This window comes from Ipomoea nil, unplaced genomic scaffold, assembly GCF_001879475.1.
Source record: "Ipomoea nil cultivar Tokyo-kokei standard unplaced genomic scaffold, Asagao_1.1 scaffold1932, whole genome shotgun sequence".
Classification (NCBI taxonomy): Eukaryota; Viridiplantae; Streptophyta; class Magnoliopsida; order Solanales; family Convolvulaceae; genus Ipomoea; species Ipomoea nil.
This window is the reverse complement of record NW_017618360.1, coordinates 3,239,499-3,265,208: the sequence shown is the minus strand read 5'-3', so window position 1 is coordinate 3,265,208 and position 25,710 is coordinate 3,239,499. Positions and strand designations below refer to the sequence as shown.

Sequence of the window (25,710 nt, the reverse complement as noted above, 5' to 3'; positions counted from 1 at the left end):
CTGAGTAATAATTCTGGCTGAGCTGGAAGATAGCGTTATTGTCGCCGAGCTCTACAGTCTACTGCCTAAACTTCACGTGGGATTAGTGTAATTAAGGCTAGCTTGCTGCAACATATATATATATATATATATATATATATATATATATATATATTAGTGAACAAATGAAAATCACTCATTAGTAATATGAATGCACACAAAGTACTCTTTTCATGGGGAAGAGTTGCAGCACCCTATATATATGTGTGTTGTTTTTTTTTTTTTTTTTTTTTCTTAATTTTCATTCTTTAATTATTTAACTTAATTAGATTGACTGATGAGATTAGTTCGCACGTTCTTATGTGATTGCTTGTTATCATCTAATATTAATTATATATATTGTGATATAAAATTGCAATGGAATGTTACTAGGCAGTTGCATCTACTTGCTGTCTCATAAGAGTGGCCAAAGATGAGATTTTGGGGCAAGTAAAGGCATAAAGTAGGTTAATATTTGTATTAATTAAAGAAATTGTGAAATGAAAAACAAGAAGAAATGAATGGGAAGTTGTGTAAAGATAAGTAAGATGCCACATTTTTAAGTAACCATGACTTTAGACCAAATTCCATCAATTCTTGCACTATTATTAGTTTTTTTTTCTTCTTTTGGACACTTGAAAATGACATCATATATATATATATATATATATATATATATATATATATATATATATATATATATATATATAACCTGCGAACTGCGAACTTGTGAAGGATTGCACTGCAATTACTACATGATTACACTACTATTGCTCCTATACATGCTATGGAGGACCTTGCAGTGCAATCGTATCCGATTGGGGTGCAATCATGTAGTAAGTGCGGTGTAATTATTCACAAGTAGTTCGCAGTTCGCAGATTAAGGTTGATTCTCACCATATATATATATATATATATATATATATATATATATAAAATAGCTACAACATTATTATTAGTGGAAGTGGTGCAACCTACCTAGCTACAACTATTAGGCACTCTTGTTTTCTCTTTAATAGGTATGCACTTGGTAATACATACTAGGTAGATCTTGTTTAACGAATTTGATCGAGAAAATATTGGCAAAAATTGATAGACTTAATTAAGAAGGTGTTGGTAAGGAATAATTGAACTTATGATATTTTATTACAAGAATCATGTTCTACCTATTTTGTCACCCATTTCAAGCGTATATAATTTTTCACGTACCTTAATATAATGTTGTTTAATGAATTATTAGTTAAACTCTACTTAACGCAACATGATTGATGAGTTATACTCAAATATAATTAAAGTGATAGTGAAAGGAATGAAGTTCCCAATAAGCTATTATTTTACATTATTAAAGATTGCTTTGCTTCTTCATAGTAAAGTTGAACTCCACACGCCAAGGAAACCCTAAATATATACAAATATGAATAATTAACAAGCTGGCAAGTTTTTTCCACCAAAAAAAAAAACTGGCAAGACTATTGACTATCTAACAAAATATATAATTCACCTCTACAAATTAAACCTTTTTATTTAATTTTTGGGCAACGAGTGAAACACATCTCACTATCTAAAAGTGTGTATTGATTAAACTTTGTATTCGTGTAATAATTGTAAACCACACAAAATATATAAACTGTAGGAAGACCATGTATAACAAATTCGGCCAGAGATAATTAATATTCACAATAGTAAAACTCCTAACCTTAGATACGAGAATCATGTTTAACTCATTTAGCCATTTCGGGATTGCACACTTGCTTTACACATACACAAATTTACCTAAAATGATGATGAGCAACCTTAATATTTGCTTCAAATGTTTACATTTTGAGCTTGTTCGGACTCCAAGAAAATAAAGAAGAGGCAACAAAGAATGGAGGAGATTAGAGAAACATAATATTTTCATTATTGTATGACGATATTTACTATGTCTCATATATAGTATCTAAAAGCCTAACTAATATAACATTTCATACTAATTCACAATTAATGCAGTACCAATTAAACACCCCATATTAATTCTTCCATTTTAGATTTATCCGACGTATTCATACCAATAAATTCAAGTTTTAATTATTTAAACATTAAAAGGGGCATTTTGTTCCACCTTCCCCTCGCTGAATTGTAGGCATGCATAACCTTTAATTTAGTTAAAGATGAACCAGCCCCTCCCACTAAACCGCACCCCAGGTTTTTTTAAAAAAAAAGGCATTTTAAACAACACATATATATAACGAAATATAACGTTTAATCTTCATGTACTTAAAAATAATGAAACATTGTTTATGGTACCAACGATCAATTTATTACCTGTAATTATAATATATATATATATATATAAATTCCGTCATAAATATATATAAGTTAAATAAATCAGAATGAAAGGTCCATAATTAATTAATTCACCCAAAATACGATATATTCTCACTGGAAACGATGCCAAAATCGGCGGCAGAGGAAGAAGACGGTGGCGGAGTGTAGAATGAAGAGGAGGAGGGCGGCGGTGCAGCAACAGAAACAACACCGGAAGTAAGAAGTGAAGATGCATTTGCATGGTGATGATGAGAAGAAGGAATAATGGTATTAATGTCATTATTGGTGCCTTCCCCAAACTTGTACCTCATAATCTCTGTCTTCACTGCATTAAGCTCAGCTTGTAAAGCTTGTACCTTCTGCTGTAATGCCGAAATTGCCCCCATGCACCCATAAACTGGATCTCTTAGCCTCACATTTGCTTCATATACTAAACTGTTCGCCGTCTCTGCCCTTTGCCTCTCTGGAACCTCCTGCAAATATAATAATGCACAAATTAAATTCATCTATATATATATATATATATATATATATATATATATATATATATATATATATATATTAGGGTTTTATATATACTTGTAGTGTACGTATAGGTACCATTAGCATCTTGGAAACGTTGCTAGCTCCGAAAACTTTGTGGACGGAGGCGAATTTGTGGGGTTCGTGGGGGGAAAAGTAGGGCGAAAAGGGACATTCTTGAGTGCAGCGACGGCGCAGAAGCTTACAGGCGGCGCAAGGAGTGATGGTGTTTAGGGTTCCGCCGGGAGGCGGCGGTGGCGGCCTTCTTCCCATCTGAGACAAGTCATCGTGCTCCCGCTTTATCTTCTTCCCTATCTCCTCGTATCTCTCCCTATACATCATTACAATCACAATCACAATAAATAAATAAATAAATAAATGAAGAAATAATTATACAAACACCATATATACGCACGTATAACAACAAGCAATACTTCAAAGCGATGATCAAACAAATTATCAAAGTAAAGAAAAACAAGTTATTTAGTTTTATAATCTCATCCCATATTTTATATATATGGGTGTGGGGTGGGGGGATTCATTATATGTTGAAGATGATGGGTTACCTTTCTCTGGACATTCAGGCATATATGCTGTATGTATATGTGGAGGGTGTATGAGGTTTTGAAGAGAGAGAAAGAGGGAAGGGGTTGAGGGGAGAAAGACAGAAAATATAGGTATGTTGGGATGGGGGTGGTGGCATGGAAAGAGAGTGCTTAAAAGGCAAGGAATACAAGAAAAGGATGGTCTGGTCCATTATTGTTTAGTATTACTAAATGTGATAAATTAAAATTACTGAAAGCAAATAAGGAACATCTACCTAGGTATATTGATATGAATTGAAATTAATGTCCGGGTGGAATCCAGCATTATACCATCAAAATGTGTGTGTAAGTATATAGAAATAAAATTGTCCGATCGCTATTAATTATAATCCGGGTGGAATCCAGCATTATACCATCAAAATGTGTGTGTAAGTATATAGAAATAAAATTGTCCGATCGCTATTAATTATAATTTGTAGCGTAATGTTAAATATGTAATGATATTGACACAAAACAGCAAATACAGACCCATCTAAGAATATGTTGCCTTTAAATAATGTATTAGTTTGTGTTCCTTCCAAGTTTATGTTGCTAAACCTATACCATGTATGTAATGTGAGATGTTTTGTTGGAATTTATATTATTTTTTTATCAGACCATAAGGTGTCATGAATAAGTCCTAATTTTTAAGTCTGTATCATACTCAGACTAATCCTCATTCACATCGGGCCAGCCCAATTAAGGGACAAAGTGGTGGCAAGATTGATTTTTAATTTCCATACGAGAGGGGGTGGAATTTATATTATTCAAACTATATAATGTGAGATATTTTAAAGCTATGTTTGATACCTATATAATGTGAGATTGTTTTACGTGGGATGTGTAATTTTTTTTTTAAATTAAAATGTCATATTTTCTATACACTTATAATATAAAAGGTAAAAATTTGTGTGGATCCGTTAGACGGGTCGGTCAATATGAAAATGTATACTTATACCCGAAAGTGTAATACTAATCAGGAATAAATCGTTTATTAGCTATAAAATAAAGTGTGAATACTTTTGATAAAAATTGTAATATAATACTATTATATTTTGATTTTAAAATATTACATTTTTTAAAAAAGTATTACACTTTCTCTTATGAATAAAAACACGTACTTTATTCATGATTAGTATTGTATTTTTAGTATAAATATTATATTTTTATCGTGTTTCAACCCGTCTCACGTATCCGTTTGCGGCCTCATAGGGAGGTCTTTCCTTATAAAAATAATTTTTTTAATTATACTTTTTCATAAATGCGCTGCTGTGATTAGGATTAAAATAATTTAGGGAACAACGCATTTCGCACAACTGACACAAGTAATTGTCATTATATTCTTGTTAATTGTTATAATTAATTATTTTTGTAAATATTCACGATTTAGTATAAGATCTCCATCTCCTGTTTTTTACTTAATTTATGTCATTCAATTCCGTTTTCTGTATCTATCGCCCAACTACTCTTTTTCTCTTAATCAATCACACCTATTAATCTATTATTATATATCCAACAGTGTCGAAAAAAAAAAAAAATATATATATATATATATATATATATATATATATATATATTTGGGTGGGTAGATAGAGAACACAAGAAATTCGAGCATGTATTTGATTCTCTTTCTTACAAGCTAAGGTTTTAATACATGAAAGGTTTTAATCATCATGTATTAGCAACTAACATAATTCTGGTTGAATTGAAAGGACTCATCCATCATTAATCAAATGTTAATAGTTCGATCTTTAAATCTTCAAGTTAATCGTCTTATCCAAAAGAAATGTCTACAATTTAGACGTTGAGTCCAATCAGGTGAGAACCTGCGGACAAAGTGTGTGTGTGTGTGTGTCTATAATCAGGTGAGGTGAGAACCTGGAGACAAATTCAAACAATTGATCGGGTAGAATTAACGGTTGAAAATAAATAAAATTTTGTAATATTTATGAAATTGATCCGCTCATTTTCTACTTGATTTTTCATACATCGGGTCTTGTAGATTAATAATTGAATTTTTCCACAAGTTCTCACATGATAAGTGATTCTCATATGATTAGGATTATATATATATATATATATATATATATATATATATATGTTCATAATCAGATGAGAATCATGCTAACTGATCAAGTGTTTATTATATTAATTATAATATAATAAAACTAATACATTAAACATAAAAGCCTTTGCTAGTCGATTGGCATACTAGTTAAGTAGACCTACATGAATTGGTGTGCTAGTCTATTCGCAAACGGCTTGCATCAACCTTTAATTTGCTAGTCTACCGGTTCTTAGACAGCCAAATTAAAGTTTTTTTTTTAAAAAAAAAAAAATTCCAAAATTTGTGAGAATATCTTGCTATTGGTACTCCAAGATAGGGATATCTATAATCTATCGGCATTCCAAATTCAAAGTCTACTATTTGGTGATATTATCAATGTAATTTTTTTTGAACATCACATATAAAATCCAAATACTTGAATAAGACTTTATCTTTGAAATATGAATCAAAACAAATAAAATATGTTGGTACCGTTGGTAGAAAACACCAATAATAATCAAAAAAATAAGATTATTATTTTCTGGAAAGAAGGGAAGAAAAGATGAAGAAATTTGGCTAGTGTTTGGTGTTGGGTTTTTGCAAGAGTCAAGTGAGCACTCTTTCCTTAAAACCTTATTTGCCACCTCCCAAAGATGCTAGAAGCGTTGTGGCCTAGGCTTCCCAGGATAAAACTTGCTATGATCCAATGTTTGAGCATTCAAACAAAGGATCCGGCGAGCAAGACAAGCTCTGAACACAGTAGGCAAAGAAAGTGAGTAGAAGCAGAATTTTGAGGCTGGAAAACAATGTTTTGTGTATAGTGGTAGTGCTGTAGTGTATAAAAATCTGTTTCTCACTACCTCTCTTATATAGGGGTGAAGGAGCCAAAAGCTTTTAATGAGGCACTTTAAGGCACCCCCACTACACCCTGTAACAGCAACATTTACCATGGGTTTCAATTCAAAAATAAAGATTGAAATTAATTCAAAGAATTAATTCCGTAACAGTAAGAATTGAACCCAACGGTCACAGAAAGCAGTACAGGTTCGTGTAGGCCGAAACTTCCAGTCAGTTTCGGCCTTGGTGCCTTGTCTCGTCTCGGCCTCCTTTGGCCGAGACCACAGTTTCGATGGCAGTTCCGGAGTTTGGCATAGTTAGAATTTAACCCGACTCAAATCGAAAGTGGACCCCACTGATAATTGTACCACAAAATAGCCACTTAACATGTCTTTTTATGCCATTTTTTAAGCTATTTTTTCCAACAAAATATCAATAAACACTATAAAAATATCAATATATTTTTAAAAACTCTTTAAAAGTATTTTTCTCAAGTAAGATACTTATGCAGGATGTTGTATAGCCCCCATCAATGCCATTTGTAGTTTACTGTACGAGGATTCAATTAATTTGATTTTTTGTTTTATTTTATTATTATTAATTTTTTTTTTTTTTTAGAATTTCCTTCTTATATCTTACAATGCCATGTGAATCATCATTAATGTGGTTGACTTTTTTCACCCTGTGGGCTGTGGCTGTGGAGTGCAGAGATAGAGATTCTGTGTTAATAATTCCTTAATCACACAAATTAAACATGTGATCTTGCTTCTTTATCATTAGCACCGCCAAATTAATTCTTCCACCACTTACCATTACTCTTTATAATTATGAATATATTGTTTTTGAACATATAATTCTATAATTATGAACATAGAGTTGTGAACATAATTATGAACATATAATTCTGTAATTATGAATATAGAGATTCAATAATTGTGAATATAAAATTCAAAAATTATGAATATATAATTTTATAATTATAAACATATAATTCAGTAATTACGAATATAGAGTTCAATAATTGTGAATATATAATTTAATAATTATTAATATGAAATTCAAAAATTATGAATATATAATGATGTGAATAATTATTCGGAGTGTATATCGTATGTATAAAGCAAGTATGAGAATCATATGAATATAAAATCAAAGAACTCTTTTATTCAATGTTGTTTTTGAATGTTTAGAGAGACTATAGAGGATTCTATGTTCTCAGTGGAGAGGAGGATCCCCCCCCCCCCCCTAACAAAAAATGAAGGGTCAAGTGCCCTTAAATAGGTGCAATCAAGACGGGTTTGACATTGACCCGTTGATCTTGATCCGAACTGTTTGCCTCGACCCGAATAGGAGCACGGAGTGTACAGGGAGCCTTAATTATGAACATATAATTCAGTAATTATGAACATAGAGCCGTGTCCACCTTACTCCAGAGCATAACGATTGTTACATATCACTTACCGCATGTTTTGTTCACGGAACCGACTTTGAAAGAATAAAAATGCTATTTCACTATTAGGTTAGCCCTATTAATATGAGTCGCCCTAACTCAGCCCGTTATAGTTCCGACTTCCGACTTCCGAGTCCATGTTGATTTTATCAAGCCCACTTAACATCCTTAAATTGAACTCAAATGTTTAATTACGTTAAATAACGTGGATCATATTTTGTATACTGTTAAATAATATACATTCAAATGTACATTATATTATATAATATACATTCAGAATACAAATAATGTACATTTAATATATTAAAAATGTACTTTTTACTATAGTCCATGCAGCACTTTGTGGACTATAATCGACACAATAATTTGCCGTTAAATAATAACCAAATTAAAACAAGGTACGGATCAGAGCGCAAGTCCGCAACATCACTTTCCAGGGTCCCTAAAACCTATTGCTTTCATGCTTAGGGTCTTCCAACAATAATGCAAGAATGGACCATTTTTAAAATTATATTCGATCGAAGACTACCGATACAAGTAATACATTAAAAATAAAATATATCCAAATATAATTAACTTAATAATACTAAATTTGTTATACAATAAAAAAACATACAATATATTTAAAATAAATATGTATATCAGTGATTTATTTTATAATGCAACACATGATTAGCACTATATCGAGTGCAAATTATCCCAAATTCTGCGTGGTGCACTCTTGATAGTAACGTAACACTATGTCACTATCCATATTAATTAAAATCATATAGTATGTAATTTGTTAATTTTTTTTTTTTAAATACAATTTTATTAAAATACCACTCAAAACACTATAAAAATCCAAATCCAAATGAGGCATTTAAAACTGTGTTTAATAATCAAGTCCATACTCGAAACAAATGAATTGAAATAGTAAGGCCAGAAACAAAGGGACCTTACTATTCGAGTGATTGAGTGAAAAAAACTTAACTAGTCAAAGACGATGGGGATCCCCTTGTCTCTCACCAGCCTTTGAGAAGTAAGGCCCCTCACTCCATCTTTGGTTGTACTATTTTAACCTTATTAATAAAGTAATATATGCTCATATGTAATTTAAAAGAACAAAATGCAATCACATTTAGTATGGTTACACCGAGTAGTGTAAAAACAAGTATTTTACAACACTCGATACAACCTAGATAATATACATGCGGATCGGACCTCCATTATATTATTCTCATAATCATATTATCTATATTTTATTAAGTCAAACTGAAGAACCACCACGACCGACCACCGACAGAAGTGCTCTCTTCATGTTCTTTACATAGTAAAACCTTCCGAAGCCGCCCTTAGAACTCCGACTCCGGCCACGGGAGAACAGAGGTGAAGGTGGAAAATCGCCGGCGGGGGTGGAAGAAGACCGGGCTAATTTCCCGGGGAAATTGGAGAGAAAAAGCTTGGTCTTCGAGGGTTGTTTTTGCATGGATTTGGGGTGGGCGGCGGCGGCGGAGCTATGGAACGAAGGCGGAGGAGTGAGCGGAGGATTGAAGATGCAAGAATCGGGAAGGGCGTGTTTGGGCGTTCCCGGCTGTGATTCCCAGTGGAACGGAATGGAGCCGGAACATCCTGCGCGGTAGTAGAATCTCAACGAGGAATCTCCGCCGCCGCCGCCTTTGGCTTTCTCCTTCGATAACAGCCTTGAGAAAAACTTGTCATCTGGCTTTATTATAAGAAATTCTTGTTCGCCATGGCTACCAGAACTGAACATTTTTTTTTTTTTTTTTTTGGTGTTTTGGGTATACTTTCAATTCTCTCTCAATCCGCAAGTCAACTACAATACATACCCCCAGTTCAAGATCTATGGAGGAGCAAGAAGTGAGAAGGGAACAGTATTTATTTATGGATTGATTGATGACACACCATGCAAATATTTTATATATTCTTATTGCCTGTTGGAATTGGCTACTGGCTAGCAGGAGGCTATTCCTAACTTTTATATATATATATATATGGAAGGGTTCAGGTGCGGATGATACTTCTCGTGCGGTTGTGCAGTTAGACGCACTTTAAACATTAACATGACGCATCTTAAATATAAAAATCATCACGCACCTTAAGCACACAAACAAAGTACTTTAAGAACTCAAATCACTCACATTAGGTACATAAACCACGCACCTTAAGCACAAAATTCACGCATTTAAGATTTTAAAATGACTCACATTAAGCAAAAACTCACGCACATTAAGCATAAAACACATGCACATTAAGCATTAAACTGACGCACTTTAAGTATTACTCACACACCTTAAATTTCAACAACTACTGACATTAATCACTAACCCCACGCACATTAAACACAAACCCCACGCACCTTAAGCAAAAACCTCACGCACCCTAAGTTTCAACAACTACTGACATTAATCACTAACCTCACGCACCTTATGCACAACCCTCACGCACCTTAAGCACAAACTACACGCACCTTAAGTACAAACCACACACATATTAACCACAAAACTCACGCACATTAAATCCAAACACAAACACCTTAAATTTACCTAGATGCAAAAATTATCAAAATGTCACCGTATTTTTTAATTTAATTTTGGTAATCTAAACGTTGATTTAAGCAAAATTAATGGTTCTTGCCCCTGGCACCCTCAACCGCACAGGAACCCCCCTCAGCTCAACCGTACAGGAACCCCTTTATATATATATATATATATATATATATATATATATATATATATAGAGAGAGAGAGAGAGAGAGAGTCATCATAAGTTATTATTATGGTTAGAGTGTCTATGTGTATTGGGTAAACTCTGCATTGTGATCTTAGCAGGTAAATTAAGAAGATTAATAAACTTGTAGTATCGCACAAACACATGACCTCCTATTTGAGAGAGTCACTCTGTGCCACTAGATCACAGTACAAAATTTTTTTTGAACACAAAATCTCTAGATCACAAAGTTATTCACATGTTATTTGAATATATAACGTAGGTAGTAATTCCGAACATTTCAATGATGATGTCTTTGTCATTCGAAGAACGAATCTTTTAGGTATAAAGCCACTCTCGTTCTAGGCATATATAGTACATATATGACATTTGAAAAAGTTATAGACTTACTAGTCTTAATTAGGATATGGTCCGCGCGAGTTTAAACTATGGACCGGCTTAAAGTGTGATTAAATAATTGATAATAGGCAAATTACGTTGTGCAGTATTAATCTATTTTGTAAATTAAATTTTCTTAAATATTCATTTTTAGTATATTATAAGTTCATTTTAATGTACTTTTAGTATATTTCTTGTAGGTTCATTTTGAATGTATTTCAAATCAAAATAAAATATATTGTAATTTATTAAAAATGATCTTATAGTTTATTAAAAATCAACATGTATCGAAGTCAATATTGTTATGTGGACCCTATTCTACATTATAAGCATCGGTGACCGTGAAAGGAATTATGGGCTTGGTATAAGAGGACGTGATCAACCTCGTGGATTGGATTGCAATTATATAGCGTACAATGATTACCATAAGTATTGTAAATCTTGATCCAGATTATGTACTTCCAGTTAATAGATTATGTACATTCAATCAACATTATGTATTTGCTATATTACATAATATTTGAACGTGGTAGATAAATAAATTGAAGGTATATCATATGTTAAACGTGGATACATATATGTTAATAGCAAATTAAATACATATACCAATAAGACTTGGTTTGCCTAGTGAGGAGGAGCTAGTATTTATGCAAGAGGAAATAGATCCGATTATAAATCTACATAACTTGATTTTAAGAAACTTATCATAATTCAACTCATTTATAATAAATTCTTCATTTTATTTTTTATTTTTTTGGTGAAAGTAATAAATTCTCATGTATCATCATACCGACAAGTAATAAATCGATTTCAAATTAATTATAATTGTTGCAATACCAAAACTCTCTAACCATGGTTACGTTGATCAGTACATGCAGTGGGCGGTTGGCAGATCGATTTAGTTAGTTTCCTTTCTTTTCATGGATTTAATGTAAATTCTAATTTAGGCAACAAACGTTCAGTTGCAGGTGAGGATAAAGTAACACGTAAGCAATTGTTATACGGTGGATCATGGTTTTAAAACGGCGTAATTTTATAAGTAAAGAAACAACGGTCGTTATATTTAACAAATATTATATTTCTGATATGTTCAAAATAAAATGAAACTATAGTGTATCTAAAAATGAAGCTGAATAACTTCTCTCACATATTTATGTGCATGTATTTATATTATCAAATGAAATTGTAATTAAATTGAAATGATGTTTTACTACTTTAGTTGTGTTGAAATTAAACTGCAGTATGTATAAAATGAAACCGAATAACATGTCTCACATATTATATTGTGTGTATATCGTCAAATTAAACTGTACGTAGTTGAATTGAAATGATACTTTAATTTTGCTTAAATAAAATCACAATATGTATAAAAAAGAAATTGAATAACATGTTTTTCACATATTGAATGTATATTGTCAAATAAACTATAGTTATATCAAAATGATACTTTAGTTGTGTTGTAATAAAATTACAGTGTATATAAAATGAAATTGAATAATAATTCCACATATTTGAGTCTATACTATCCAATGAAACCGGAGTTGAATTAGAATTATAATTTAGTCGTGTTTTGTAATAAAACTACAGTGTGTATAAAATGAACTTCAATAACAGGTCTCAATGTAATAAGCGTACTGGATGTATAATATCAAATGAAACTGTAGTTAGAACAAAATGAAACTTTAGTTATGCTGAAATGAAACTGAACCGATTATACAAACAGAATTAATTATACAGAATGAGTGTCATTTTAGACCATGGTCCAGAGTAAAATTTGCCACAAGCAAGCTTGAGGTTGGTATGGTGGATGACTCCATCACCATTTTTGGAAAGTATTAATTTCCACGTTTGGTGAAGTGACAACTAATATCATTTTTAACTAATATCATGATGAAACCAACCCTAGTTCAACTAATATCATTTTTATCTATCTCTTTAACTATATAGTATAGGGCGGATGATTTTATATGTGACGGGTGTATCCTTTCAGAGCATTCAAGTTTTGTGGATGATGGAAAATATAATTCCCCTTCAGATAATATTTTAAGTGAAGATAGGGCGAGTGTCTCTTGGTGGTGTTACGTTTCAAGAGTTCTAGAGAGATGATTAGTTGATTTTTTGCGAGGTATGGTATTCCAGTCATTCAAATAAAAAATAAATGATGATATATAGATAAACTCTTATTTACATAAAAGTTTTTAGTCATTACCCGAAAAAGGATGCTTTTGATGGAACGCGCCTTATGACCCTAGTCACTAAATAACAACAGAAAAAGTAAATCAACCTAGGTTGTCCATACCCATAGGTGCTTGTAACCTTTTAGCCGACAAACAAGTACAAGAATGTAAATTGAGTTAATACCCAAAATCGTCCTCGACTATAGTGGTTTTTCTCAATTTCATCCTAAACAACTTTGGTGACCTAATATCGTCCCACACTTTTGTGTTTCGCTCAATTTAGTCCCAGACTTTTGTGTTTTTGCTCAATTTAGTCCCTCATTTGTTATTTTGTCTATTTGGTGTTAAATAAATAGACAATTCAGTAATTTTAATAATATTGACATCTCTTTACTCATAGACATGTGAATTGCGAAATCTTTTTTTTTTTTTTTTTTTTACGAATTACTCCTAAAACTGTGAATATAAAATTTGATTCGCAGGTCCGGGAGTAATTCTGGGTGTAATTCGTACAAGAAAGAGGAATTTCGCACTTCACAAGTTGAAAGTAAAGAGAGATCAATATTGACATTACTGAATTGTCCCTTTATTTAACACCAATTTGACGGAATAACAAATGAAAGGACTAAATTGAGCGAAACACAAAAGTCTGGGACGATATTAGGTCACTAAAATCGTTTAGGACGAAATTGAGAAAAACCACTATAGTTGAGGACGATTTTGGGTATTAACTCAATGTAAATTAAACCATTAATTTATGTTGTTCATAACTGACACGCTCAAATCAAGATGTCTAATAAGCAAATTTCATGTGGAGTCAAACTTTGAACTTTGTGATTATTTATTTATTTACGCCCGAGGGACCAATAGGTCCTAAGATTAGTAGATACGTCGCCACAAGCATTCTTCTCAAGAAGCGCCCTAATTCCCTCGGGAGGGTGATCAAGGACCAACGTTCCTAGTAGCTAGCTTGTCCCATATTAGTCATGTGGTCTGCACATTGGTTACCTTTCCGGAGCACATAGGTGATATTAATATCTCCCACCTACCTCAAAATGGCTTTGCAATCAGTTATCAAGGTTTGAACTTCTGGGCAGGACTCAGAGTCTCCTTTAATGGCCTAGACCATCGTTTCAGAGTCTGTCTCCACCACAATCCTACTCAATCCACGGTTTTTAACAATGATATGCCCCTCTATGAGGTCCCATAGCTCCGCAATGAAATTTGTCATGAATCCTACCTTTGAACTTTGTGATTATTATTAAGTCAATTATTTGACAAACTCAATATATATGATAACTTGATTAATAAAATATTTGATACGAATAATATTTTCTTAAAAACTATGGGGGTTTGCATGTTTAAGATTAAGGACATTTCTTCAAAGTCTTGTTGTATTAACTATTTAAGGTTATACCTTATACGGAGTACTTAAAACACGACCAATAATAGATTGGTTTCCTACTCATCGTTAAGCACCATATAGGTAGTACCCACACAAAAAAAAGATCACAAATGGGATATATACAGAGAGACACGAATGCGATAATCTAGAAAAAATTGTATTTGTAGATTACTAAAAGATGTTTTAATTTGACATAAATACATTCGAAAATATTTTTAATTACAAAAACGATTACAAAACGTTTATGGTAGTTTCTCTAAAATTTTAAGAATAAATTGTTAAAAACATAAATATACTTTGTTTTAAAAATTCTCGTACTTGCAACAGAAAATTTAATTTATAGGCACATGCAAATCCAGAAAATTCATGTGACCGCCCATCATCACATGGTTATCCTCATAAGAGTATTACGTTCTTCAGTCCAACGTGCACATGAAAGCTTTAACGTCATCGTTTAAACAATCTGTTAATCCCATTGACTTCATTCCTCTACAACGAACATGCACACACAATGACATCAATGAAAACAGATGATGACGATTGGTACGGTGTTTACATTTTGTATGTAAATAATATTAAAATTTGAGCGTGTAATTGAATATAGTTGCCGATTTAGTTCCTAATAACAATAAAATTATCGCCCAACAACAAAAAAAGATGATGACATGTTTGGTAAATGGCGGTTAGCTGTTAGCTGATTGAGTTAATTAGAAGATATAACTAGTTGTTAACATTAATTGATTGTAGAAATGTGTTTGGTAAATTAGCTGTTTGATATTTTTTTTAAAAAAAAAAGTTAATTGAAAAAGTTGCTTTGAGCAATTTTTTGAATTTTAGCATTTTGGAGTTACAAAAAACTAATTAACCAAACACTTACGTTGATTTTTTTAACCAAGTCAAACAATTAATAGTGGTCAAATAAATCAAAATTATCCGATAGACTAACTATTTTACCAAACAGGGCTGATATAAGACATGAAATTGAAGTTGAGAAAACAAATTAAAAGACGTGTGGGATGTAGGGATATCAATGAGTCAAGGTGGTTTGGGGAGGGCTACATTCACCATATGACATACCTTATATACTTTCTCTATCTATTCCACCCTCGACCAGAATTGGGTGAACTTTTTCAAAACCTACATTATGTCACCGGGTGCGATTGCCTATTACGGGTAACTATCACTTATTAGTTATACTAAAACATCCTTTCAAAAAAAAAAAGTTATACGTACTAAAACATAAAACAATAGAAATATTCAAATATATAATATTTTTTTGTTAGACCGCGAGGTGTCTTGAGTATACCATAATTATAGGAGAGCAATAGATATCTTTAAGCCCGTACCATACATAGACTAATCTCAGTTGACAAAAGTTATTAAATCTTGAGGTGAGGTTCTAGGCAAGCTTTGTATATAGAATCCGAATTCAACCCGACTTACCGGATGTTTAATTTTTAAGACCCACCAGGCCCACCCTATCACATACAGCAAATTATATCGTGCACCAGGGTGCACAATGCATTGTGTGCCCTAAGAGTTTATGTGTATTATGTTAACAGTTTATGTATATTACGTTAGGAGTTTATGTGTATTACGTTAAGAGTTTATGTATATTATGTTAAGAGTTCATGTGTATTATGTTAAGACTTTATGTGTATTATGTATTATGTTAAGATTATGTATATTATGTTAGGAGTTTGTGTATTCTACTATACAATTATGTACATACGAAACGGGAAATTTTTAGGGCGCACAATGCATTGTGCGCCCTGGTGCACGATATAACAATTGACCACATACTATCAAAAAAAAAAAAAAAACCCTCATCAATGCGATATGGATTCGGGTGGATATACGCATGGTAGACTGAAATTGACATCGTAATGTTAATATTCCAAAAAATGTGATCAAATGAGTAGAGTATGATTTTCGTATATGAAGATCACAAGTTTGATTTTTGTTGACATTCTATGGATTAAAACCGTCACGCATGATTTTTTTTTTTTCTCTTTGTCAGACTATGAGGTGTCCTAAGCCCGCACCATACTCAGACTAATCTCATTCGCACCGGACTAACCCAATTAAATGGCAAAGTGTTGGCCAGATTGGTTTTTCTATACGAGAAATGATTTGAACTCTCGACCTCTCTTAAGGGATGAGAGTACATGGTCACTCACGTCACCAGAACTGGTTATCACATATGATTTTTCTACAATAATTTGTGTCATGAAATAAATGAGGGGAGTGGTTTAGGGGATTTGCAAATAAGTTAGGGAATTTGCATATAAGTTGGGTGTTACATAGAGCTATAGGATGAATTGTGGGCAATATTTCTGGGATTGAATTGTGGGCGTTAGGGTTGTTACTCCACCACTCGTGATTGAATCTATGATAACTTATTTTGAATTGTAATCTAGATATCATTACACTACATAGTAGTTAACATCTCTTTCGTAATTTTAATGTATGGAGTTATAGAAATATATTTGTCTTTCGTCTTTAAAAAAAAAATATTTGTCTTTCGTATTCTCCTTTGTTGTCGTTGAAAAAAAAAAGAAAAGAAATAAGGTTCAAATTGGCCACTGAACGTAACCCAAAAATGCAATTAGGCCACTGAACGAAAAAAATGTGCAATTAGGCCACTAAACACTCTAAATGTATGCAATTTCACCTGATAGCAGGTTACCATCAATTTTAGCAGGTTACCTGCTTACATGGCAGCTGAGTTGGTATTTTTAATAATTTTTAAATAATGTTTAATAAAGTTTAATAATAAAGTTTTTTTTTTAAAAAAAAAAATAGTTAAAACAATTTTTTTTTAAAAAAAAATTATTTATTTATTTATTTTTCAATTCTTTTTTAAATTTATTATTAAAAGTTATTAAAATTATTTACAAATTATTAAAAATGTCAACTAAGCTGCCACGTAAGCAGGTAACCTGCTAAAATTGATGGTAACCTGCTATCTGGTGAAATTGCATACATTTGGAGTGTTTAGTGGCCTAATTGCACCTTTTTAGATGTTCAGTGGTCTAATTACATCTTTTTTTCGTTCAGTGACCTAATTGTATTTTTAGGTAACGTTCAGTGACCAATTCGAACCTTATTCCAAAAAAATATATATATTACGTGCAATACGAGAAGGAATGTAGAGAAATTAGGATCCTTTTGTCCGCCACGTGTCGCCTCTTCACAAGTCCGTACATTCTACTCTTCGCGGGAAATCTTTTGGGCTTTTTTTACAAAAGGCGCTTCCCCTCCAATAATCGAGCCCCCGCGCGCACATTTTGTCACAGTAATGGCGCATATTAGCTCAATGGAAGTGCAAAACCCAGACATAAATAGCGTCAAGATCATTCAAGAACTTCTAGAGACAGCTTCAAAGTTCAAAGTGACGGCAATTCAATGGCTTACCCCAGGAAAAGAATCCACGCTATACCCATTCGTCGTGGCCCAGACGGCAGTGCTTTTCAAAAATGGTTTTTAATTTTCTTTTGGTTGTTGGATTGAATGATTGATATTAATCAGTGCTGGGAATTAAATTCTGGATTCATGATTGGTGGTGTGTATTTATAAATGGGCTATTTGTGTTGCAGTGAAAGCTGTGGCCTTTCAGTGCCAATTGCTCTGGCTGACATGCATGAATGCGGGGCGGGAAGGGTTGTCAAGAAGGCCAAAACTCAATGCGGGATCAAAACCAGGAAAGAACCGAGTAAAAATGGCGAAGAAATGAGGTTTCAAGACCAACCCAGATCGGCATTTCGGTTATTTATGTACGCCATCTTTCCATTCCTTTCATAGTTTCATATGCATTTCCGCTAACGCCTGTACATGTTTAACGTGTGTCTGTCAAGTGAGATGCCAATAACATGTTTGATAAAATGCTTCTAACACGGAATCCCATGATTTCTAGGCTGATTGTGTTCATGGTTGGTGTTTGTGAGTTGTATTAATGTGTGTGCATTATCTATTTCTTTTGGAAATTTTGTTTTTTTTTGAGTGAAGAGGGAAACTATCCGAGGGATAATTTAGTGCGTGATCCTAGACGGCTAATGACCACAAAAATATAAATTAACTTAGTTTGTCCATAGCTGATCAACTGAAACCAAGAAGTCCAATAGGCTGTTCCGAGAGATAAAACTTTATTATTATTATTGTTATTTGGGAAATTTTGAAGCTTAATTCTGTTGCTAATGGGTTGGTGTAGGGAGGAGTTTGTGAAGAAATGCAAGGATGGGAATGAAATTGATGTTGATAGGGGAGGGTTTGAAACATGGAGATGCATGTCAAAAAAGGTATTATATTCATTCTTCTGTGTTTAAACAACTTAGAATTATATGGTTATATTTCTCTTATCTTAAATAACCAATGATGTTTCTTTTTTGTATTGTTCTATTCTTTGTTTGATTCACTCTTAGGAGAGGCAACCCTATGAGCTTCAAGCTCAAAAGATCTGTTCAGCTTACTGGGAATGTTTAATCATCGAGGAGATTAATATGCCACTGGTATAGATACATATCCATTCTCACTCTACTTTTCAATCATCACACAAATCATCAAACCCATTGAAATTTTATATTTTTCCATGTACACTGTTCAAGCAAATAGTTGCTGGCTTGTTGTCCTAGTCTCACTCTCGCTTCTCATTCCGAAAGTTCATGTTTTTCTTTAGTATAAGCAAGAAGAATACGATCCCATATATGTTGAGTTTAAGATTCAAACATGAGTTCTCTAATTGAATATCCAATTTTAGGTGGATGATGAGGCTGATTCAGCCGAGGTTGGCAAGTATGATAAGGTATATATATCTTTATTCTTTGAAGTGTCAATCCATGTATATATTCTTTCAAATTGCTTATGTTCTAAAAGATTACAGAGCTATAAAGATTGCATGTGTTCTGAAGATTACGACGATTCTGGTGAATTCTTGAACTTTTATTCAGATGAAAGTGAAGGCCTCAACTCCCATGTAAAATGGTATGTAGCATTTCTCCTTCTACACATATCTTCAGATTTATCCCTGCAAGAAATGCAGTTAAACTTGGCTTTCTGAAACAGGAGATTGAAGAACGCTTGGTTGTTTCGTTGAGAAATCCGATTCAGAGTGTCATTCTCAAAATGGCAGATTTATCAGTTTTGAAGAGAGTTTAAGCAGTGGAAACTATGGAATGGGGAAGTCATTTTGGCTGTTGTAAGTAGTAGTTAGAAAGAGATGGGACATTTAACTTGGCATAAAGCCTTCATTTTGATGTATTTTGTACAGGAATTGAACGATGTGTTCTGTCTGGTTTCGTTGATTACTAAGTATTAACTGCAGGCAATTAATGATGCTGCTATATTAAACATGTGATAAGCCTAATGCCAGATCAGAATGGCTTTTTTGGTTGGTTTGGTTTAGAGAAAAATTAAAAGAAGTTAAGACTAAATCGGGTAATTTACTAATTTTGAATCATTTTGTTTAATAATAATTGATTGTATCATTTTGAAATTTATGTAAAAGGCATTAAGTTAGTTGGCAAGCTTTTTTGTGCTTTACATAGAGCAACGGTCATTATCAATAATAAAAAAAAAACATAGAGCAACGGTCAAGAAAAAAAAAAAAAGACTGAGAAAGCAATAAAGGTTCCTCATTCCTATAGCAAAGTTTGAGTAATTTCAGTCGAATAGTTGACTTGATAATTATAAAATTATAAATTTAGCGTCTCATGAAAGTTGTCAATTGCTTTTCTTGGTTTAAGCTTGTCAATTATGAACAATATAAGTTAATTTATCTCAATGTATTTCTTTGTCAAAGGTGAGTTTCACCTAGAATGTACATTTGAGTAGCTATTCTAAATTTTTTATAAATTAAAAAAAAAAAATTCTACCGTTTCACTATACACAAATATAAATTTTAAAAAACATTTGACTTTTTTTGTAACTGAAAAAAAAATTTTATTAAACGAAACATTCTTAATACAATCATGCAGTAACGGTACTACTAACACTAATGTTGTAATATGTAATATAACTTATTTTACCGTATTTCTATCATGTATAATTCGACATAAGATTTCTAGAATTTTTCATACGTTATATTTGTACAAAAACAAAAACAAATTTTGTGAACATGAAAAACTCTGCCGCCATTACTCAAAAATATGAATTGACCAAAAGATTTCACCATTTTTCGGACCAACAGAAACAGTTTTAGCCAGATAGGAAATGAAATTGAATGAGGCAGAGAAATCTATGGGTACTTCGCTGTCATTACAGTGATGAGTACGTACCCGAATAGCGATTGATTGGATATGCGTTACCCATTGCCTTTTGATTACAGATTTACAGGATTCGCTGGGGCTTATAAACCTGCTTTGTAACGTTTCACAGGAATATGTAATAAATTCACGTTGCCCATTCTCACTTTCCTCCCCTCCATTCCTCTCTCTCTCTCTCTCTCTCTCTATATATATATATATATGTCTTTGAGCTTCGGATCCATCGGAGCTCTTCTGCACCTCTAACGCTTTCAAGTATTCTTCTCTCACACCCATCTCTGTTTCCTTTCGTCTTTTGTTTTTTGCAATTTTTGTAAATTATGTTGCTTGGTAATGGCTGTCATAGATGGGTGATGAATTGTTTGATTTTTGCTGTGTTTGTGTAGTGTACGTTTGTATATGAGTAATGGGTGCGAGAAAGTTTGGATCTTTTTGTGAATTATGTACGTGAATCATTTTGTTTTGTCGGATGAATCTTTGGTTTCAAATTTTAAAAATGCCGGTTTGCCTGCATTTCTGGTTCTCTTTTGATTGTTGTTTTGTCTTTGTATTGTTTTCCTTATGCTAATCAATTATGGGTTTCAATCATTTGACATGCATTCCAATTGCAAGATGCACTTTAGAGAGTCTGGAATTTGAAACCAAAGATTCATATTTAGATCTTTCTTCTTTTTTTTTTTTTTTCCTTTTAAATTCCTAGAGTGACGAGAGAAAATCACAGTCATTGTTGAGAGCCTGCACCATGTAAACTTCGCCTTATGACCCTAACTGCCAAATGACCACAAAAAGATAAATCAACTTAGATTGCCCATAGTTGATCAGCTGAAACCAAGAAGGCCGATAGGCTGCCGCAGGGAGTAACCTTGTAGTTCCTAAGTGAACTGACCAACTTGGTTTGGTTGCCTCAAAAATGTAAAAGGGGGTTGTGGGGTGGGAGGAGGTGGGGTGTTGGGGGGGGGGGGAGTTATAATGAAGCCAAAATTTGCAACTTTAAGAGATGTTTGGGTGAGTTGAGTTGATTATCATTGTATCTTGCATTATAGGAATCTAACATAAACTCTCTTGTGTTCTTCTAGGTCCATTGCCTCTTCACTATCACATATTGATTTGCATGAGAATGTGGAAAGATGGGAATTATTGCTCATTCTTATCTCAGCAAATTACTTGAGGTTGTTTGTCCATAAACCTGAAAGCACGGTTTTTGTTCTCGAACCAGCTGAACTAGTTCGTGCTTCCTATTGGGCTGACGCTTGACATTCTTTGTGATAGTTGAGAACAGTACGAGTAGTTGTGTTGTAGTTCTTGAGGAAATGGAAATGAAAACGGAGAACAGAAGGAACATTTTGATGCAGAAATACGAGGTTGGAAGAGTGCTGGGCCAAGGCAATTTCGCTAAGGTTTACCATGGTAGGGATCTGAAATCTGGACAGAGTGTAGCAATTAAGGTAATTAACAAAGAGAAGGTTATGATAACCGACATGGTGAATCAGACCAAACGGGAGATATCTGTCATGGGATTGATCAAACATCCGAACGTGGTGCAGCTGTACGAGGTAATGGCCACCAAGTCGAAGATTTTCCTCGTGTTGGAGTATGTAAAAGGCGGGGAGCTTTTCAACAAGGTCGCGAAAGGGAGGCTGGTGGAGAGCGTGGCGAGGAAGTACTTTCAGCAGCTGATTGATGCTGTGGAATTCTGCCACAACCGAGGCGTTTATCATCGCGATTTGAAACTGGAAAACCTGCTCCTAGACGAGGATGGGAACTTGAAGGTGTCTGACTTTGGATTGAGTGCTTTGGCCGAGTCTAAACAGCAAGACGACTTGCTTCACACCACGTGTGGAACCCCGGCCTACGTTGCACCCGAGGTGATTAGTAGGAAAGGGTACAACGGTGAGAAGGCTGACATTTGGTCGTGTGGGGTGATTTTGTTCGTTTTGCTTGCTGGGTATCTCCCATTTCATAGCTCCAACCTTATGGAGATGTACAGGAGAATAACCAAGGCCGAATATAGATGCCCGAGCTGGTTCCCACAAGAAGTGAGAAGATTGCTGTCAAAGATTCTTGATCCAAACCCCCACACTAGGCTATCTATAGCCAAAATCAAGCAACACTCGTGGTTCAAAGGAGGTTTAGAAGCGATGACTCTCCAAATCCCAAACCCTGTTGTTCTTGATCATGATCACGCCCCAGAGGAAAAACAAGAAATGGCAATGGCAATGGCAAAACATCCTGCTACATACCTAAACGCGTTCGAGATCATCTCTCTCTCAACTGGCTTTGACCTGTCCGGTTTCTTTGTGAGCCTCGACCAAAAGGAGGAAGTGCAATTCACATCTGTGCAGCCTAGATCAGCTATCATGGGGAAGTTTGACGAAATTGCTAGGGATCTGAAGCTGGAAGTGACACGAGAGGGAGGAGGGACGAGAATGGTGCTGAAAGGATCACACGAGGGTGGTGGTGACAACGAAGTAGGATTTGGGGCTCTCTCCATTGATGTTGCAGTTTATGAAATAACATCGTCGTTCTATTCGGTCGAGATGAAACGATCAAGTGGTAGCGTGATGGAGTATCAGAACATGCTGAGACAACAGATCAGACCAGCCCTCAAAGAAATCGTTTGGTCTTGGCAAGGAGAGCAAGATAATTGTAGCGCAATCGCTTTGTAAGTTGATTGTTCTGTGCCCTTGTTTGTCCTAGGCAGCAGTTTGGACTTTGGAGTGTTACTATATATACTTATGACTATTATTATTACTATATATATGTTGCATTTGCCATGTTCTGATATAAAAACTTCATGTTCTGGAACATCTCCTTTCTGGTTTTTCTTTGTACTTCAGTTCAGTACCACCTTGTTTGTTTTGTTTTGTTTTGTTTTTTTTTTTTTTTTTGGGTATGGTTTAGGAAAAAAAGAAAAAACAGAAAAGTATACAAGAATCAGGTTGTTTAGAACTCTTCTTTTACTTTATTCTTGTTCTTTATCATGATAGCTTTCAGTGTCTTTGCTGATGCACTTGTTTCTGATCAATCCCATCAGGCCATCACCCCTGGGACCAATATATTCTGGGCATTTTTTTTTTTTTTAATATGATCTTTAAGTTGAACATTATTGGTGGTTTGTTTATAAAGCGACTGCGAACTCAAAAAAGAAAAAACGTTATGCACTAAATCTTGTATCGTTCGTGCGGTTAAGTGAGCAAACACTTCATATATAATAAATAGCATCATTCTTACCTCCTCCCAAATGCTCCGTAATTAAGGTCGAGATATAAGAACCCGATTGAGGATTTAACTTTTTGGGAGAAGGATAATTGTCAGTTAGTCACCCTCTAACTTTTTCTTTATTAAGATTAGGAAAAAAAACCACTTTTTCTTTATTAAGATTAGGAAAAAAAACAGAAAAAGGAAAGTCAATTGAACTTGCTATTGGTGGCCATATTCTTAGTTTAACTTCTAAAAATAAGTAAAAAAGTATGAAATATGCCCCTAAGTCGAGGGAACAATACACTTTTAACAAAGAGGATAGCAATGTGAACAAAATTAGTGGGTTGGTTTGTGTGGGGGTCAAGATAGTCACACAGTTCACACTACATGGACATAATGTCGCCATGTCGGCCATATTGGTAGAGCCACAATTCTTGAAAGTGGAACAACTGTGTATGCATTTTATTAAAGTGTTGGGATAATTATCTTCGACTTAGTAAATTAGGTCTAGTTGAATACATTATTCTTTAACGATTGGACAACTTACCATCTGAAAATCTACTATGATCTCAATGAATGCCTTAGACAAGATTACTAGCAGCTCAGTTATTTATAGGGGTGAAATTTAAAAACAATAATCTAGTTATTATGATTTATCTCATCCTAGATGCTCCTGCCGCTTAGCTCACTGGTTCTTAGACAGTAGGGAGACCAAGGTTCAAATCTCAACAGCCACAGTGTGGTAATTATGCCCAAAGGAGCAAATTTCTTGTGCGCACCAGTATTTAATCATGTCGAGAAGTTTGCTTAGTATTGCCAAGTCTAATTACTCTGTCCGAATGACAACTACAACTCGAGTTGAGCTACCCAAATTAAACTACTTTGCGATATTACATTACTTTTCTGTCCCATTTTACATGTCCTACTTACTATTCATTGGTCAAACTAACTCTTTCGTCTTTGTTTATTTTCTTTAGTATTTTTTACTTATTTTTAAATTTAATTTTTTTGTGTTTAATAGTACTTTGAGTGTAGTTTCTAAATATATAAATTTTGTATACTAATTCTAAACTTAATATATTATGAAAAATTAAATTAAAAATAACTTCAGTTAAGCCTCGTTAACCGAACCAGACACATACTAAGACTACGTTGGGATTGGATAAGTCATCATAACTAAATTAACTCTTGTATAGTTTAACTTGTCATCTAATCAAGTTTATACTTTTGTCAATCTTGATGGGTTATTTACCCTATTTGTCAATATATACATCTAATTTTAAGATAAAAATATAGTATAGTATTTCTTCATTCGTCCCTCTCTTATAAATAAATCAAATTAAATTGTGAGAAATTCGAGTCAGTTGACCAATTATTTTTCAATTTATTTAAAAAATTTGTTTAATAAAAACACACACATATATACACACTAGATACTATTAAATTAATGATATCAATAGTACCCGATACACTTAAATATATTATATATAATTGTATTTGATACATATCTATCTTATAAAATGGAAGCTGGTTTGGATTAGAAAAACAGAATATGAACTTTCCAAGTGAAGTAGCATCACAAGATGCAATGTAGACTAGAAAGTGGTAATAAGGGCTTTACATATGTTGGATATTTAGAAAAATGTCGTAGAGATGTGTGGATACTACGTTTTTTATAGGCTGTATAGAATTATAGGAATATTCTGTGACGTGTACAGGACACTGCCTTAAAAGCTTAATGCCGGAGACTGTGCGGTCTTTTTCCGGACGCTTTCGACTGGCTAACACAGAAGA

At 33.6% G+C, this 25,710-nt stretch overlaps 4 protein-coding genes across 6 annotated transcripts; 2 read left to right on the top strand and 2 right to left on the bottom strand.

The window, feature by feature from the left end:
• Positions 1-2,294: 2,294 nt before the first annotated feature.
• On the bottom strand, positions 2,295-3,558 carry LOC109193832 (LOB domain-containing protein 15-like). 2 transcript variants are annotated; one of them, XM_019344659.1, is made up of 3 exons: positions 3,414-3,558; positions 2,926-3,178; positions 2,295-2,798 (listed from the first exon to the last, which is right to left on the bottom strand). In XM_019344659.1, the coding sequence occupies exons 1-3, from the start codon at positions 3,425-3,427 to the stop codon at positions 2,415-2,417; spliced, it is 651 nt and encodes a 216-aa protein (XP_019200204.1). In that variant the 5' UTR covers positions 3,428-3,558; the 3' UTR covers positions 2,295-2,414. The 2 variants fall into 2 exon arrangements, with proteins under 2 accessions (XP_019200204.1, XP_019200206.1); XM_019344661.1 differs by lacking the exon at positions 3,414-3,558 and adding an exon at positions 3,263-3,362.
• Positions 3,559-9,014: 5,456 nt separating this feature from the next.
• Positions 9,015-9,518, bottom strand: LOC109193902. Its single transcript, XM_019344730.1, has one exon. The coding sequence runs from the start codon at positions 9,516-9,518 to the stop codon at positions 9,015-9,017; it is 504 nt and encodes a 167-aa protein (XP_019200275.1).
• Positions 9,519-17,611: 8,093 nt separating this feature from the next.
• LOC109193966 lies at positions 17,612-19,758 on the top strand. Its single transcript, XM_019344802.1, has 7 exons — positions 17,612-17,937; positions 18,055-18,231; positions 18,666-18,753; positions 18,877-18,963; positions 19,212-19,256; positions 19,335-19,435; positions 19,517-19,758. The coding sequence occupies exons 1-7, from the start codon at positions 17,864-17,866 to the stop codon at positions 19,545-19,547; spliced, it is 603 nt and encodes a 200-aa protein (XP_019200347.1). The 5' UTR covers positions 17,612-17,863; the 3' UTR covers positions 19,548-19,758.
• A 1,080-nt stretch (positions 19,759-20,838) lies between these two features.
• LOC109193958 (CBL-interacting protein kinase 18-like) lies at positions 20,839-23,520 on the top strand. Of its 2 annotated transcripts, none has more exons than XM_019344792.1 (2): positions 20,839-20,970; positions 21,792-23,520. In XM_019344792.1, exon 2 carries the CDS (start codon positions 22,026-22,028, stop codon positions 23,379-23,381), a length of 1,356 nt encoding a protein of 451 aa, XP_019200337.1. In that variant the 5' UTR covers positions 20,839-20,970; positions 21,792-22,025; the 3' UTR covers positions 23,382-23,520. The 2 variants fall into 2 exon arrangements, with proteins under 2 accessions (XP_019200337.1, XP_019200338.1); XM_019344793.1 differs by having other exon boundaries at positions 20,867-20,970; positions 21,932-23,520.
• The last annotated feature ends 2,190 nt before the right edge of the window (positions 23,521-25,710 follow it).